General features: G+C 37.5%; 1 protein-coding gene across 7 annotated transcripts in view; it reads right to left on the reverse strand.

Annotated features, from left to right (window-relative positions):
• Positions 1-18,251, reverse strand: part of TOX (thymocyte selection associated high mobility group box) — a 219,195-nt gene that overhangs the window by 27,499 nt on the left and 173,445 nt on the right. For 6 of the 7 annotated variants that reach the window (XM_030944218.1, XM_030944222.1, XM_030944217.1 and 3 more), the window contains 2 exons: positions 17,211-17,489; positions 10,420-10,650 (listed from right to left, as the gene is read on the reverse strand). In XM_030944218.1, the coding sequence (XP_030800078.1) occupies positions 10,420-10,650; positions 17,211-17,489 (510 nt within the window). The remainder of the gene's footprint in view (positions 1-10,419; positions 10,651-17,210; positions 17,490-18,251) is intronic. The other variant, XM_030944224.1, reaches the window with a different exon arrangement.

Here is an 18,251-nt window from a genome sequence, read left to right on the forward strand (position 1 = left end):
ACACACAGAGGACAATACAGTTGCAGACAACAAAGGGAGAGTGGTCATGTCAGGCTGGAAGGATTCAGTACAAAACCATTTTTATAAAGAATGTACTCGTGAAACAATTTTTTGTTTCACTAACGCTTTACTTTCAGACACAGAACAAATCTCAGATACAGGCTGGCAAAACTCAGAGGCTGCCTAAAAGGATTAAAGATTTTGCTTCCCAGGGAAGCAAAAGATCATAATGGAAACAGAGAAGTCTTAGGCTTCAAAAATTGTAACTATAAAGCCAGAGAGGGGAAAAGATTGGTTTTAGCTGTGCAACTGTATCTTTGCACCCTTGTAATTTCTCCAGATTAAGATAAATATGTAACATTTGTTGATCTCCTACTGTTCTGCAAATAAAAAAAAAGTAGCAATTTGCTTCTTAAATTGTTATCATTTGTGATTATTAGGGGAATTTCTATTTGTTTTGAAAACAAATAAGAAATTAGTCAGCAGTCTGTTCCTAGCTGCTGAAATTAATACAGCTTGACCTACAGAACAAAGACTAAGTTATACTGCTTTGTATATTGCAACGCCTCTGCATCACCCTGATAGCCAACTTAAAAAACAGAGCTGAACAACAAATTTTACACAGAACAATGTTCTTCAAAAGATCATGGATCTACTGCTTCCACATTGGGTTTTATTTTGCATTACACAAATATAAAAAATAGACACTCCTGCTGTGTTTCTACAGTCACAGCATAATTGAAAGTCCTCTGGACCTGACTTTTCCTGCAAATAGTCATATTGCACAAGGTTAACTCAATAATATGAAACTAACAACAATTTTGCAAATCTCCATCTAAAACACCACTACTTCATAGAAACATCATTAAGACAGTTGTTATTTAATTATGTCCTACCTATGCATCTACCATGTTCAGTGTACACACTGCCTTGCCCTCTTCTTTTGAATCTTTTGGTGAATGAATAATAATCACATGAACACCTTATCTTCCCTGGCACAATAAAATGTACTGATTTAACAGGAAGTCATTATAGTAAAAAACTCCTTACTGGGTGGGAAAAAGTTTTAGATTACCCCAGCCTGCTTTGACTTTTGCATTGGCAAGAATGGCTTCTGCAGGCTGGCTGGCCTGGAAGGTCATCAGTTCATCCCAGTTTGTCCCTGGAAAAGCATTGGTGTGTCCTCTGAGGACAATAGGTTGAGCTCTCACTATGTCCTTCCCAAGGTGCCCACTGCTTAGGTTAGCAGACAAGTAGGCTGATGATCCTCATGCTGGTTTTGGAAATTGATTGGTCATGGCCCAGACTAAAAACTAGGGTAAATTCTGCCTGTCTGGGGAGTAAACACTTGGCAACATAAATAGCAACAAAGTCTGGTCTGGCCATCAATATTTTTCTCTGAAGGTAAATGAATGTGGCCCTGGCAGTGGTTCTGTGCTGGACTGGACTTGCACTGGGGGCTTATGAAGGCAGGGCAAGTGGGGAGTGTCTTCAGCATGTGCAGCAGTACCTCAAACAGGTATGAACAAGTCAGCTGCAATCTCTCAAACTCTTTTAAATTTCTTTTTCTGCAGCTGTGAGACTTTTTTAGCCCACAGGCTTAAATAGTTTTGTGCTGTTGTAAGTATAAGACTCGTATCCCTGCAGCACTTTTGGGGAGGAAAAGGACTTGTGTCATCATTCAAGAGTGCTCTAGAAAACAGCTGAAGGTCTTTTGAGCTTCATGCTTAAGACAGTGCCAAATTATCAAGCACATCATATCCAATAATACAATTAACATTTTTCCTGTATCATAAAGCAGGGTTCTGTTCTCTTGCTTATCTATACGGTATAGTGGGAGTATTTAATTTTATTTATAGCATCTTAGAAATCTCCTATAAGGTCATTTTCTTGTCCTCTGTCAAGCAAGCAACAATTATTAAATAAGTAACTTGACAGGAACATATAGTTATGGAATTAAGTAATTTCCATTTTCCTTTAATTCGATTAACATGATAATTGAACGTCAACTGATTGTCACTCAGGCAGCAAAGGCCCATTCTGATTCAGCAGCATATTTGTGTCCTTACACAGTATTTTATTTTCTATATTGTCCCAGTTGTGGAAAAAAAAAGAATGTTGGCAGAAAAAGATATAATTTTGTATATGCAGGGTGGGTCAGATTAATTTATTCTTTTCCTCTTCAGCATGTTATAGAAACCCCAAAACACCAAGACTGCATACATTCATCTGTAAATGGAACTTGCTGGCATTATTTTCCTACTGTGCTTCACACATGCAAATGCAGACAGCATAATACACAGGTCCTCATCTAATTGCACTTCCAAGGTGGCTTCAAGTTCCCTTACACTGTACAGCAAATCATGTAAAAAGGAGCACAAACCCCTACTTTGTGCATATAAATATAGATATATTATATATAAATATAAATGTAAGTAGAAATAGAAATTAAATATATAACATATAATAATACAATATATATATAATATATAACATATAATATAATATAATATATTATAATATATATCATATATATAACATATCATTTGAATTAGGCTACCAGGAAAAATTAATGCCCTGGGCTCTCACAGGTTGGTACCAGCCCCCAGGCCATTGCACCAGCAACCTTTAGCTCAGGTTTCCTGGGCTGACCATGTATGTGGGCCACCAGAGCTACTGCAGCAGGGACTGAACTCTTCTTTTTAACAGTGATACACATCCCTAAACTGAATGCACCCAAAATTCCACTTGGAGATAGAGGGGTGGCAAGTTCTGGGACAACCACTCCCAAATACTAGATTCACCAAAGTAAAGCCAGAGTAGAACTTAAGCACTTTTGCTTTATTCTGCCAGATTCTGATCATGTTTTATTTTATATATTTTAACTAACTGCTCTTTAGTTCTTGACTTTTTGGATCATAAATTATTTGAGGCAGGCTGTATGTCTCCTGTGCTTTTCTATGTGTTGTATAATATGAAGTTCATTACTGATACATATATATATATATATATATATATATATATATATATATATATATATTTAGTTGAAATATACCTGTAATGTCTTAAGCCAGGATTTTGTTCTGGTTAGCCATTTTTTCACAATGAACTTCCTCCCAACTTCCTTGTGGAGGATTATCAGCACATCACAACACTAAGCAGCGGATTCAGGACCTTGTAGCTTGTACCCTTATTGCCTGAGGGGAACAGATCTCCCTTTCCCCAGTCATCACAAGAGCCCAAACAGGCACTGAAATGCCTGCAACCACATCATCAGTTTTGACTATCAGATGATAATGGACTAATCAGATGATAATTATTGCTTGGCACTACAGTCCCCTTTGATTCTAGAGATGATACTAGACTTGGAGACAGTGAACTAAACTGACTCATAATTTTAGGAGAAAAAGAAACTTTTAGAATTTGTGTTTTATGGAAGTTTGCAAAAGCTCTGTGTCTCCTAAATGACAAAGCAAATTACAAAGAACCATGCTACTTCCCTGGCTTTGCCTAAATAGATGGTATAAGGATGACAAAGAAAGGGAAATTTTCTATTTATTTTGTGGATATCTCCTTAGAGCTGAGACTTGCAAGCAAGTTATATTTGTCTTTTAAAAATGATGTAGAAGTGCCCACGTTTGTTTTGGTGGAAGTGTTCCAGAAACCCCACAAAACAGTATATGCAAAAACAGTAAATCAAAAAGCAACATGACTGATTCTGTATTCTTGGTCTCCGCACTGTTATATCCCATGGGAGTGTCATTTTCACGGACTACAGTTACAAGAATGTCATCTGATAAAATACGGTAGGCTCCAATCCAGAATTAAATTCCACATTCAGATTGTCATTCCTGGCCCTAAATATGTCGGCTCATAGAGAAAGCTTGTATTTTTTTCCAAGTGGGAGACATATCTCTAGTTTTAATCTCCTGATTTTGCAGCAAAGGCACCTAGAGCTGCACACACTCATCTAAAATATGGAGAAAGATATTCCCACAGCAGTCAGAAAAAAAAATCCTCAGAATTGCTTAATGGACGTTGAAATATATTACCATTTGATTTTCAATCTAAGTACATACAGTAACAAAGAGGCCCAGGGCTGGCTATATGGCTCAGAAGTCTCTTTGACTGTAGAGCATGGAAAAGACACTGATGATGTATTAGAAGCTTAGGGGAAAGAATTCTGTCTTTCTGGCATGTGGGGGAAAGATCACAGGCCAAATTCAGCTCTAGCACAAACAATGAGACTCCTGGAGAACACTGGAAATTGCAGCCATTTGTGCCAGGCCTAAATAATTTGACCTTATAATCTTGATGCTTCAGCTTACAGGAACAGGACTGCATACTTTATCAGAAGCACACTGGATGAAAGTTGAGTACAAAACAAGTGACATTAAACACATGATTTATCTGATGATTATTTCCACCTGCTGGTACTCTTTTTATTTATTTATTTTTTTTAAGTATGTGAGCCTGAATGGAGATATAATAATTGGGCCTAAATCCAGTTTTGTATGCAAAGGACAGAAAAGTCATGTTCCTGTGGAAGTCAAATGTATGGCTAAAAGCTGGGGAAGAAGAATAAGCTGAAAATTAAGTCTAATATTTATGCACATTGCTACAGCAGTATTTGAAACCCAGGGTCCTTTTGACCCATCTGCTTCCAAGTACAATAAGAAAGTGGAGTTAAAGTCAACATTTCATAACTCAGGGGCCTTGTGCAATATTTCTCTAGGAGCCAAGGTTGTTTTGTGCTGCAAATGGATGGTAGAAATCCACCCGGAGCAGGGGTGGATTTCTGGTGTTCCCTGTGACTTTACAGAGGGCCTGATACATCTCCCCTCTGACCTCAACGGAAGTTAAGGGGTTCAAGGACTGGCCACATAGAAGCCAGGGTGGAAAAACTTGAAGATATAAATTAACTTATGTGTAAATAGACATAAGCTATATCTGCACATAGTATGTGCCTATTATTGGCCCATTTGTGTTTCAGCTCATTAATGATGCTTTCATTCCAGATGCTTTCAGAGGAAGGGACAAGGAGAATACACCAGGATGAGGATCAGTTGTTTTGAAATCTTAACACCCCAGTCTGGACCTTCAAAGGGCAGAGATGCAATTCCAATAGAGGAATCTGTAAAGAAAAACAGTGCATCTCCCAAACACTCCTAAGATGCAAGATTGGTGAAAGCACATAGGTGCAAGTAGCTGGGAGGAGAGATGTGAAGTTGCTGTTTGTTGTGCCTATTCCAGAATCCATTTTGCTTATAATTCACTTTGGCAGTGTGCACACACAGATGTGCCTTCTCTTCCTATTCTCATTTACAAAAATGAAACAAAGCTAAACCTTATGTGGTTGTTTATCTACTAAACTGGAGGTACATTCTCATCCTCTTACAATTGTGTTAGTTATTCCTTGGAGATTGCTTCATTAGCATGGAGCAAGGAAAGATTTTTAAAGGGAGAATAAGAGATAGATAAACAATTGTCTGGGTGAGTACATCAGCATGTATAAGGGAAGAAATTGAAAATTTGTTTTAAAAATGCTACTGACTACTTTGATCTCATGGTGTGCACATCTTCTGAAGCTGTTTCAGCACCCTGAGCTGTCTGACATCCTGACACTGGGCACCTTACATGCATGGCAATGCAATGGGGACACGATGGCTCTTCCAGCCATGGGGTGGATAACCTCATCTATCATGTCAAGGGATGGGATGACATTGGGAGGGAGGATACCCTGGGAGGGAGGATCTAGGTTGCATGCTCCCAAAGGACAGTCAGAGTCAAGACCTCTTGAAACACTGATCTTGGATCCACTTTGATCCGACTTGTGGTGTTTCACATCATGACAGAAGCTGTGGAGATTTGAGGTGTTGGCCAGTGTTACTTGTGAATCCCCTCCTGGTCTACCTGGTTCATCCCAGCAGTGGATAATGTGCTGCTATGTCTAAAACATCCCTGTGGTCAGAAGAGAAACTTATATAACACTCTTCGTTATTTTTAATGTCTAGATCAGTCTGGGTTCTTTTAGAGACAAAATAAAAACCCCTGAAAGCTTGGGGGTTATAGTGAAAATGGTAACAGCACCAAAAACATTGACACTAATGCACAGGGACTTAGTTTTACACAAGTATTGGTAACATACAATCCAAGTTCCATCAGATATTAAAGAATAAACTGCAGCTTTTATCTAGTGGGTCTTTGAGCACCAATGAGGAGTAAATGATTTGATTTTGTGAGCTCAGAGGATTTGTCAGCTGCCTCATATGTATAATTCTGGCTCTTCATATTCCTGCTGCTTCTAATTTAGCAGGACAGGCTCATAATTGAAGCAAATTAACTATTTACACTTGCCACTTCTACCAGGGGAAGAGGACACATCAGCAGGAAAGAATGAGTGGGAAATTAAATTCTTCCCACTTGTGTCAGATCTGCCCTTATATAAACACATTAACAGTAATTTCATGAGGCGTCAACCGTAGGAATAAATACTGAGGGATAAAATAATGAGGTGTTGCTATTGAGCTGAACTGTTGCAGCTAATATTACTGTCTATGAATTATGCAGCCTGAAAGAAAGCATCTGTCACAGCACTCAAACAGTCACTTCACCTGCTTCTTCTGATTGCTAAGTTTTGGGTGAATCCCTCCTTCTCCCAGCCGCTCAGGACCAGGGCAACGTTGAAGCAAACACACAGGAACACATAGACACACACACATAAGTATGCACACTGAGCTGTTCATAGGAGGCCAAATTAATTCCTACTAGAATTCCAGTTAAGTCACTGAAGTAACACCAGAGATTAATTTTGTTGAATGTTGAATAGACATTCAATTCCATTTTTAGAATAACAGAACATTTATTAAGGTCTTTGGCTGAAGTTTTAAAGTTACACTAATGTAAACAAGAACATTTTGTTTGTAATTTGCCACATCTATTACAGCTTTACTAGGACTCCAATTAGAAACTTAAGGTTCATTTAGTACATGCACATCTGGTACTGATTTAAAATTACTTTCCTTTTTCATCTAAGGACAGAAAATGACCTAAATAGCCTTTTTACCCAGTTTAAACCAGTGTTCTGTCTGAAAGCCAATGACTCGACCATTTAGCATGCTGATCCCTTTTTTCTAGGGGCTGTTTATCTCCCCTTTGCAGTAAAAAAGTGTGCAAAGGGCAAAGATGCACATAGATAAGCTATAGAAATGGGATGCACAGAAGAATAGTACTACAGAGAAAACAGTATTTGTGATCATAGCAGAGGAACTGGAAAAGTCACTGAAAAAAAATATCCCAGTGCTGTGGCTACAGCATTGAGGAGAATGTACCCCAACATTACTGCTACAGCTGCCTACTGTTCACAGATTTATTAAACTGAACAATTTTAGAAAGCATTTACAGTGAAAAATGAAGCACAGTGCCTGCTTCTGTTCACGTTTAATTATTGTACTCTATCCAGAATTTGAGAAGTCCATGACAAAGTCCACCATGACCACTGAACTCCCTTTCACTTCCAGACTCAGTAGATAGAGTTGGACAAATAGAATACAGGCACACACCAGCATTGTTTACAAATTGGCTTTTTACATACAGAAATTAATGGGAACATATGATTCAAAAATTCAAATATCTTCATATGATAAAATAAGAGGGAAGTACACTGGTATCTGCTTTAGTCTAATGAATTGCATTATTCTCATGGTGAGAGTATCAGAGTGCAATCCATTTTAAGCATAACCCTCCCCTAAATTCAGTAAGGCACCTACAGTCAGGTAGTTCATAACACCATTTCCTTTTCTGTCATTCAAATCCTATTTTCTCAAATAACACTTCCCTAGTTCTTCACAGTTTGAAAAACAGAGGTGGTTATAGGACAAGGCTTTTCAATATGCCAGGTTATCAAAATTTTGTTGCAAAGTCTTGGACATATATTGCCCATAGGTCATTATTGTACTGAGTTTCTATACTTTTATTTATTCTGTGGTCAGTCTTCAGGAATAAACAAGAAGAATTATATGCATTTCAGAAAAAAATGGCTCAGATCACAACAACAAAGAAGATTTCATTTTAGCATGAAAACATGAGGCTATTCTTCTTTCTCAAAAGCGGCATTATGTTCTACTTTCTGATTCATTTATATTTACTATTTAAATAGGAAAAGGAGTTCCAATTCAGGAAACATAATTTGGAAATATATTTCTATTTAAATTCCAGAATAAGCATTAGCTTCCATAACACAAGCCAGAAGCTTTATGATAATTGAATCCTTTTCAGCAAGTATAATTCATCAATAAAGTTGTCCTTTAATGATGTTATTGTTTCTTTATTTAACTATTTTTGAATTTCTGAAGCTTCTTCAATGCCAAATACCAAATGCTACATTAATCATTTGTATTTTTAGAGTCCAATTTTTCTACCAGAGACATAGATTTCATAGCAGTTACTAATGCTCTGGATCTGAAAAATTAAGCCTTGAAAATACAGACTATCTAGTCAGTTAAGATGTCTTGTAATCATTACTTTGTACTATTAGATCCCTAATGGAAAAAAAATTAGTTTAAATTTATTGTAGAAAATAGGATTGCCAATTTTATTTTTTTAAATGGGAACTATCTTTTATTATTTTTGTACAGTGCTAAATTAGAAAGGACTTTGGCCTGGAATTTTAAAAATGTGCTTAATAGAGGATAATGAATAGGCAAAATGAGTAAAAAAGCAATGAAGATATGCTAACCCAAACTTTTTAAAGAACTGGTTTAAAAAACATAGTTGCCACCATTTTTACATGCATGTGTCATATGGATTCCACAATGCATCATTCATCTGTGTTTCAACTTACATTAACAGCATCAGAGACAAGGAAAATAAATTTTGTTCTGTTCTTACATCATAGGACTTATTCAAATTTTGCTCTCAACCATGAACAGGAAATTTAAGGTAAGCTGGAAATTTAGGGTTTCATGCATTTTTCTTACACATTTCTATGAAAGAGCTTTCATAATTTGGTGGTAGTACTCACATGACAAGCTCGAAGGAAATGTGCATTTTATGCATTTTACAGTCTTTTAGGTTGGCCTTTGCTGGGCATATTAAAAAAGGGAAAAGAAAGACACAGCACAAGAAAATAACTCTAATGTGCCAGTCCAAGTGACTTTTCTGATACCTGAGTTCTGAAAGTTACCTTTCTTCCAGCTAAACCTTCCAAACGCTGGCCTTATTCCTTGATGGATACCAGACAGCAACATATTTTTTGGGTTTTTTTTTTAGCTAGTCAGTGAGTGCCAAATCTTGATTCTTTTTACACTGGCATATTTAGCAAGGATCTACAAGGATCTATATTTAGCAAGGTGTACCTACACCACCCAGTTATTAGCAAAGTAACCCCTCTTTCTTCTTTTTTTTTCCCAAGCCCAAATAATTTTACCTACCAATAAATTATTAAAAAGTTTCCATTAATTTTTAGGTTTTTAACTGTAATTTTGTAATACCAGTGCATGAATGAAGGAGATTCAGTTCGTTCCCAGTACTTTTCCATTCTCTGTGCTAACATCAACCCCAGTCCGGCTCTCCTGTAGCCAATATAACTCACCCAGCACATCCTTTCCTTCCATATCTGCTGCCTTCTTACAGTTCCCATTCCTTTATCAATCCAATCCATTCTGATGGTAGTTAGTAAAAATGCAACGAACAACAAGAAAAAGAGCAATGGTATGCTACAGTGAGGATCCATGGCATTTGCCAGCTGTCACCACTTCAATGTGATGAGCTTCCAGAGTTGACCACTTTTACACAGCTTTGCCTGACTTGGAATTATTTCTGCAACATTTCAGGTCCAGCTCCGCTGGCCTCGTTGCAGAACCAAGGCCTTCCATGGAAGACAGAAGCAACCTTGGGAAGTGATTTCCACAGCCCACATACATGCTAGAGGATGCCCTTTGCCTGCATCCACCGTAGGTCTCTTTGGGTCAACACATCACTAACTTCTTTCATAAAAGCCAGGTGGTTTGGGAGCAAATGTGAGCCCAGCTTCACTCCTGGTATCATGGAGAAGGGAAATATCTGCAAGTAGGAGTTCAGATATTCTAAGCTTTGGCAGCAAGGTCCCCTTACACAGCAGTTTCACATACAGGGCAATGACATTGCAAAATCCAAGGCCCACAGCTTTCAGCATGAAACATTCCTAAATATAATCCTACAACTTGTGCCACATCCCAAAACATGGTAAACTCTTCTAGTGGTTTCATACAGATAAAATAGAATTATACTCTCCTTATCTCAGCCTCTTTAAATCATATTCCTGAGATGGCACATATTCAAGTTTCATCCTGGCTAACAAAAGAAGCTGCCTACAGTGCTCAGATGACCCTGATAACACTTTCCTGAAACAAAGCCTCTGAGCTACAGCACATATTGTACCTGTTTTTGTTCTTCTCCTAAGCCGTCCCACATTGAAGCTACAATTTTAGAGACTTCACCAAAAGTAGCATTGGGGTTTTGGCCCTTGATGGCTGCTTGGGTGTCTCGAAAGAATAATGCATAGGCAGACACAGGTTTCTGTGGCTCATTTGGGTCCTTCTTCTTCTTCTTCTTGGGAGTTTTGGGTTTCTTTCCTACATCTGAAGCAGGTCTCTTCTCACCACCATTGACCTGTAACATAAAATTAGGAAAGTACTATTAAAAAAAGACGGTTTAATTCACTCCTACCACTGTTACAGCCTCTGTGATGCAAAAACTTTGGATTTTGCATGCAGAAATGGAATTTTTGTTGTTATCTCTGATAATCCAAATATTGACACTGCATTAGTCACATGCATAAAATTCACTATAAGTATTTTGGATAATGCTTTATATTCTTTTTTCATATCATTGCTATAGTCTCTGTCTGGTCATCTTTTCACCTTTTCTAAGTTTTATTGCTAGTGGCTATAACAAGAAAATAATGAGAAAATGAAAATGAAATTAGTTTCTCTACAGCCTGAGTATCACTTCAACAACATGAACCATCTGCAGACAGCAGGAACACTGTCATTTCTACCTTTTGCTTATTCTCATCCTTCCCCAGAATGACCTCACACTACTGTTCAAATCAATTTCTTCTGCAGCTGGTGGTACATCTTCCAGGGACTTTGAAGAAAATCTGGTTGTGAACCAAGCAATTCAAGTTACAGACATTCCCCTACACACTTTCTAATTAAAGTCTGAGGAAACAAACCTTCACCAGTACAGACAGTTTAGAGCCCTTTAAAGGATCAGTTTTGACCTATCTGGATTTGGCTGAATAGTTTTTATATCTGCTCATGTAAAAGCAAATGGTTTGAGGAAAGGAGTGAAAGAGGAATGGTGTATGGCGGAAAGCTCATGTGCCTTATTTATGCACCACCTGAAAAAAAACTCTGCACATGAGCATTTGTGTAAATGCCAAAGCACCCAATTTTCCTAGTGAAGCTGGTGAAGGGTCTGGAGCTCAAGCCTTGTGAGGAGCAGCTGAGGAAACAGGGGTTGTTTAGCCTAGAGAAAAGAAGGTTCAGAAGAGACCTCATCACTCTTTGCAATTGCTTGAAAGAAGGTTGTAGCAAGGTGAATGTTGGTCTCTTGACCCAAGTTCCAAGCCACTCAAGAACGAGAAGAAACAGCCTCAAGTTGTCCCTGGGGAAGTTTAGATTGGATATTAGGAAAAAATTATTCACCAAAAAGATTGTCAAGCATTGGAACAGGCTGCCCAGGGAAGTGGTGGTGTCACTCTCCCTGGAGGCATTTAAAAGATGTCTAAATGTGGGCTCCAGGGCACATGGTTTAGTGGTGAGCTTGGAAATATGAGGTTAACAATTCAACTCCATGATCTTAAAGGTCTTTTCCAACCTAACTTATTCTAGGATTCTATGACTCACAAGCACATAAAGGGACAATAACCTGATTCTTCAACACATTGGAGCTCCATGGAAAAGTAGCTTTTCTTGATATGATCACTTAATTTACTGTATCTGTAGAAATGGTGTGTGATCTTACAAGTGGGTTCAAAGGCTTTTCTCTTTTGTCGGCATGACCAAAGCACTGTGCATCATAAGCATTTTCAAGAGAAGAGAAGATCAAGAGCATAAATGGTATGCTCTAGGCTAAGGATCTACTAGGCATGACTTCTTTCACTTCCTTCTATTATTATTTTTTAATAATGCGTATCAAGTGGCACAGGAGGATACAGGTGTTCAAATCATTGAACTGCATGAGGAAAATGGCTGGAAATTCACATTTTGAGAAAAATGACTTTTTAATTTTCCTATATGCCTCAATATGTGGTGTCCAACAGAACCCAAGTGACTACAGTGAACAGTCTGAATCTCTGTGGCTTACTAAAAACAGCAACAAAGTGACGACCAGAACTTGAAAATGAAGTTGCTTGTTTTTTTGAGCATTATGTCACAATAGCTGCAACTTTAATACAAAGTTAATAGACATGCAGCCTATTGTCAGGATTTGGAAAATATGGAAAAACAAAATTGTGCTACCCTTTATTAAGTTTTCCAGTTTTTGTCTCTTGCTATTTTTTAATTCTACAGGATACACTAAACTAGCAGTTAAAGTATAATTAACCAGGGCTCTAATTTGAGAACATTAGTCTAAACTTTTCAGAAGTCCAGTGCAACTGGAACTTCATGAGCAAGAAGACTTCAAAATAATTTCTTCTATAGTTTAAATTTTACCTGTGTGATTTGGTAGTATTTTTCTCCTTTCAGTTTATTTTTGAACCAATGTGATTTAAAGTTCTCTGTATATTAGGATACCCCATTACTTCGACTACCCTTAAACTAGGTGATATACTACAGAAACTTGTGTAAGTGCCTTCTGGTAAGCTGTTCTGTGAAGAGCTCTAAAAGCTTATTCTCCAACCTTAATGATCAAGAGACTTCAAAAACCCACTGTTAAAAATAGAGTACTCACAGGGGAAATTCTGTTTGTCTTATATGAAAATAACGAAATAAAAAGAATACCAGAATTCCAGTACTAATAACCTTGCAAATGGCTGAGATGATGGTCTGCCTTATGCTCCCATCAGTCTATCAGCTTCATAGACTCCATTTCTAACCACCAAAGCAGAGACAGATGGAAAATAAAATAAAAACCATATATATTCTGCTAGGCATAGACTTGCGCCTCAAAATCCCTGGAGGTGTAGTTAGCTCATGGTAATCCACCTCCTGTCATGGCTTATTGCTTAATTATGGTGATGTATTTAACTTATTTATCACAAGAAAGCAATAATCTTTCACTTTAAAAAAGTGTATATTAACCATGTTGCACACGTAATAGATCACAAGAATATCTAGTGTAGGATTTAAAACTATCAAGTAAGGCACATCGTTGATATCTAAATGTCCCTTGAGAACCTGGAAAATGTCTATAAGCATATTTAAAATAAACTGCAATAGTACCAAAGCCTTTAATGGAGCTAGGAGAGCTGTTTTATGCACACTATCTTGCAGTAATCGCTGTAGTTTAAAATAGATTTTAATCAAGCACCATCTGCATAATAGGCTGAACAGACAACACAGAATTCCACTTATAACTCCTATCATATAAAGTAAATATTGTAAAACCTCTGCCACATAAGGAGAATATGCTGCAGCAGTCCTTTAGTAATTGTATTTCTGTTATTTAATTCTTGCTACTTGCAGTCCTCTTGCTATCTTTCCTCTAAAATACATTATTTGAATTTCTCTCATAAGTGATATGCAAATTAACACGGAAGAAGACCCTGTTATCCATCTATGAAGAAATACTTATTTACAAACCAGTAACGCTTCCAGCAACTCACAATTATGCTTGGAAATAACAAAGTACAAGTTTAACAATTCAACAGTGTGAATTATGGCAAGAGTTACATAAATATAACATTCCAATGCTGAGATGGTCAAAATAAGGCATGTGCTAAGTGGTGACTTTGTTTAGGATGTTTTTATAGTTACTTACAACTGCTAATTTTTAAGTTCTCCCTTTTTTCTGCTTCTAACGATAGCCCCACATGTGAGATTTGTAAGAATTAAGGAGCCTTAGTGATGTGCACTCTTTGCAGAGACAATACCCTTAGTCTGAGGCTACATTTCACAGTTCCATGGTCTTACCAGCTCCCTGAATGTATATCCAACCTTAAAACTATGCTACAGTTGTCACTGATCTCATGGTCAAGCAACCTCAGCTGTCCTGCTTTTAGAGTAATAGCAAGAAGGGAAATTGAGCCATCTACAATGCAGCTCCTTTCCCTTTCTTTGAGCAAGGGAATATAGGACAGTTGAAGTCTGAACAGCCTATATGAAAGAGTTTTTATGAGAATGAGTATTGCCAAACAACATTTAGCAGCTGCTGCCATTAGTTCTGTGTTTGTTGGATAAGGCTTACAACAATTTGAATATTTATCATGGAATGAGCATCCATGAAGCTCAGTACACGAACAATTACATCAGTTTGTAAAGTTTAATACTGGAATTTGGAATATACATATTGAGCTGAAATGGTCATTTCCTTCATTCATGGAAATTGTTCATAGGGCAACAACTATACTTTTAGTCCAAATGTGTATGTAAAGTATGTATTTTTTGCACCTTCCATCATAGTTTTTCTATAAATCCATACTTATGAATATGAACAGGATATTGAAATCTCTGCTTTTTTTTTTTCTAGCTAGAAGTGGGTATAGTTTTTAGGGACCTCTCTACCAAATATGCTATGAAAAGACCAGTGGCTTCTCTTTCACACATTTCAGTTGGTATAAACTGAGAGAGGTCTTTACCCAGCACTCATGACAGAAACATCTCTGACTGCACAAAAAGTGAACTCCAACAGCAACCCCATGACTGCAGCATGTGCATTCCTAGCAAAGGACTGGCTAATGAGCTCTGGTCCTGATCTATTAAATAAAACCACACATCTGCATGATAGATTATAAATCAAAGAGAAGAATCCAAATTTCACAAAGTTATATTCAGTTAAAAGACAGGTGTTCTCACAGGAGACAGAACAGTTGGTCTGTTCCTGTCCCCATCCAGTGCCTTCGTTCACTTGGAAGAGGATTTCTGGAGCGAGAACTTTCACAGGCCCCTCCAAAGCAACTCTGACAAAATGTAATACTGTTGTATCTGGGGAGAAAGATCTTCACAGAAAACTGATTTATTTTGAGTATTCTTGTCCACTCGCTGGCAGCTTCCAGGAAGAGCAATGTGCCAAAAATATACACAGTGGAGAGCTTTAAATCTTCAAGTACAACAAGACACTCAGGCTAATTATTTGTCTTTTACAGAGGGAACTACAGAACCATTGCATGGGATCAGGTGTGCCAGCCCATGGCCTGTCTCCATTGGTGGCCAGCCTCAGGTGTTTTCACAAAGCCCTAAGAAATCCCACAGACATGTATAGCATTATCTACTCCCCATCAAGCTTGCTGTTTAAACCATACTTGACGGAGAAGAATTTAAGCCTCTGTCAATATTAACCAAATGTAATATCCTTTTAAACTTTTCTCTTAGCAGTGAAATTATAAATATAATTTTAAGGCAATGTATCTACTTTAGCACACTGGATTTAATTTTGTGTTATGCATTGTGCCATTTGTCATCTTTTTCTGCTTAGACTAAGCATGAGAGAATTTTAAAGAGAGTAACATCCTTATTAAAAGTTGAATGCTATATAAACTGGTTTTCACAAAGAAAATAGTCTGCAGTGCTTTGTATTTCTCTATTAAAAACATTAGCATCAGACAACTACTGCTTGCTTTAAACCACAGCCTTACACTTTTGTTAGCACAAAGTGCTACAGTGAAAAGGTACGTGAAAAATATAGATTAAAAACCTGAAATACTTGATAGAAGTAGAAAGAAAATCCAAATTATTTAATGGATATTTTCTCCAGAAGTTTAGAGCATCTTGCGCACTCCCAGCAATGTAAAAATATTAGCAATGCAAGAGCAGTAGCAAATAAATTATTCTGAAAAAGTAAAGGCTGCCTGGAATTATTTTTACATAGCTGTATTCTAAAGTCTCCCTCAGTAAGGAAGTGCTCATTTAAAATGTATGAATTATTCAGTAATTTTTAAAACCTAAAGTTTGTGAAATCAGGGGAATGTCCTGAAATAAAACTTTTGAATCAGAACTTATTCAAAATGTAGTAAAACATATGTCTCCAATTACATGATTATTTTATAGCTCGAGGCATGAAAAACAATATAATGTTAAAACAAATCAGACTCACATTTCTTGACTGGATTATACCTCCTCAGTGACTCACAATATGTTTTCTTCACATTCCCTGCAAGTCTGCAACTTTTCCCTACCAGACATGTCTGTGGCACACACTGCACTGCATGTGGCACATTCTGCACTGCAGGAGTGCTCTAACAGGACTGCCTTTTTCTAGTGACCACAAAACAGAGCTAAGGAGGTCCCCAGTTTCAACATGCTATATTCCTGGTTTAAGGGATGACTTAGTACAAAGTCCCAGGCTTCCTGTGTCTCAGCTTTTCTGTCTGCAAAATTAAGATAATAGACTTGTGTATTTCTGGGAGGTTTTCAGGATTTTGGGAGATTTGGGAGATTTTTGTATGCAAAACCTGCTATATAGATTGACATTTATCCTTTAAAGAAATTTATTATGTAAATTTCTCTTATCACTTCATTCCTGCACTGACATGAAAATGAAGCTTAAACATGTCATGACGAAGTGTCAGCACCTCTCAAAAGTATGAATGCATACAGGGTCTTCCAGATTTTCAAGGTAAGGATTTTAAAGTTCATAGGATCTTTCTGTTCTGGTTGCTATGATGTTCTGTTTACTCACCCTGTGACCAAGTGGCAAAGACTAGCATATTGCACAGACTGTTCATACTTTTTATAGCAGTAACTTGATCTTTAACTGGGAACAAACATCCCTGCTATGCAAGTGAGAAAACTCAACCCTTATATTAAAGTCCTAAAGGAATGACTATCCTTTCAGTGTTCAACAGCATTCCAGTTTGCTCTCACAAAGAGGAATGATGCAATTTACTCAAGCTGCCTGAAGAATTGTCTGGATATTGTAAGTTCTGTATTCATAACCTTTTATTCACTTCAGTGAACCACCAATCATGTATAAAGTATCACCTTAATAACTGTGGCCATATCATCCATTTAGCAGGTCCTAAAAATATCCACCATTTACATAGCAATCCTAGCATCTAAGCCTACCTTAGAGCTATCTTCTCCTTCATCTTCATGGACTGAACTGGATGGTGAAGGAGTTGCAGATTTGCTTCCAGGTGGAGAGGGCGAGTTGTGAGGAACATTGTTTCCACCCATATTCAAACCAAGCTGTGCACTGAGCTGGGACTGGTTAATAGTAGTCAGCTGCCCGTGCTGCATCATTCCTGGCTGCCTAATATCTGCAGGTTGAACCCTTGGCCTCATGGTTGCCATCTGAGGATGGGAACTATACTGGGCTCCTTCTGTATTCCGTAAATCTTGCATCTACAAGAGGAAAAAAACTGTATTAAGCATATCACTAATAAAGTGTTCTGTTCCTTTAGACCTCGGTTGGCCTGATTGGCTATGTAAGGCTTAAAGGAAATGGCAAGTACTTAAATAAACATGTAAATACTGAAAATAAACATAGTAAGGATATGATTGACATTTGCAAAACACTGACTGTTCTGAAGAACTCAGGATCTAGCCTCAGCCCTTGGAAATAGCAAAAAAAAGCAATGAAAGCTCAGGTTTTTTTTCATGGGGGAAAAAAAGGGCACTGCTTTTTGTAACTCTTTGTAGAGTATTTCTGAAATGCTAACAAACAGGGACAGCTTTGCACTCTGAAGTTCAGACCTAGACCAGAACAATAACATCCTCAAAATTCAAGATAATTTCCAGATCCTGCTTTCTTTTACTTAGGATTTTGGTGGTTTTAAGTTGCCATTTGGGAGCTGCAGGGAATTTTTAGTCTGAGTATCTAGTATTGGGTCCAAATCTATTTTACCTGGTGCTGCCCAATGAGAAACTGGACTTTTCAGGATTCAGACCATTGACAAGAAGGATGCATTGATAGACTGATTAAATGATTTCTGAGTCGATTTACTGCTAAGACATATATATGAATGGAAAGCTCAGAAATCGCAGGATTGACAAATTAATCCATTGTGCTATGTGGGTCACTGCTTCTCAGCATTAACAAGACATACTATTTGAATGCAAGCAACAGATTCAGCCTCTGCAAGGATAAGAATTAAAAGCACTGGA

Source organism: Camarhynchus parvulus, chromosome 2 (genome assembly GCF_901933205.1).
Source record: "Camarhynchus parvulus chromosome 2, STF_HiC, whole genome shotgun sequence".
Lineage (NCBI taxonomy): Eukaryota > Metazoa > Chordata > Aves > Passeriformes > Thraupidae > Camarhynchus > Camarhynchus parvulus.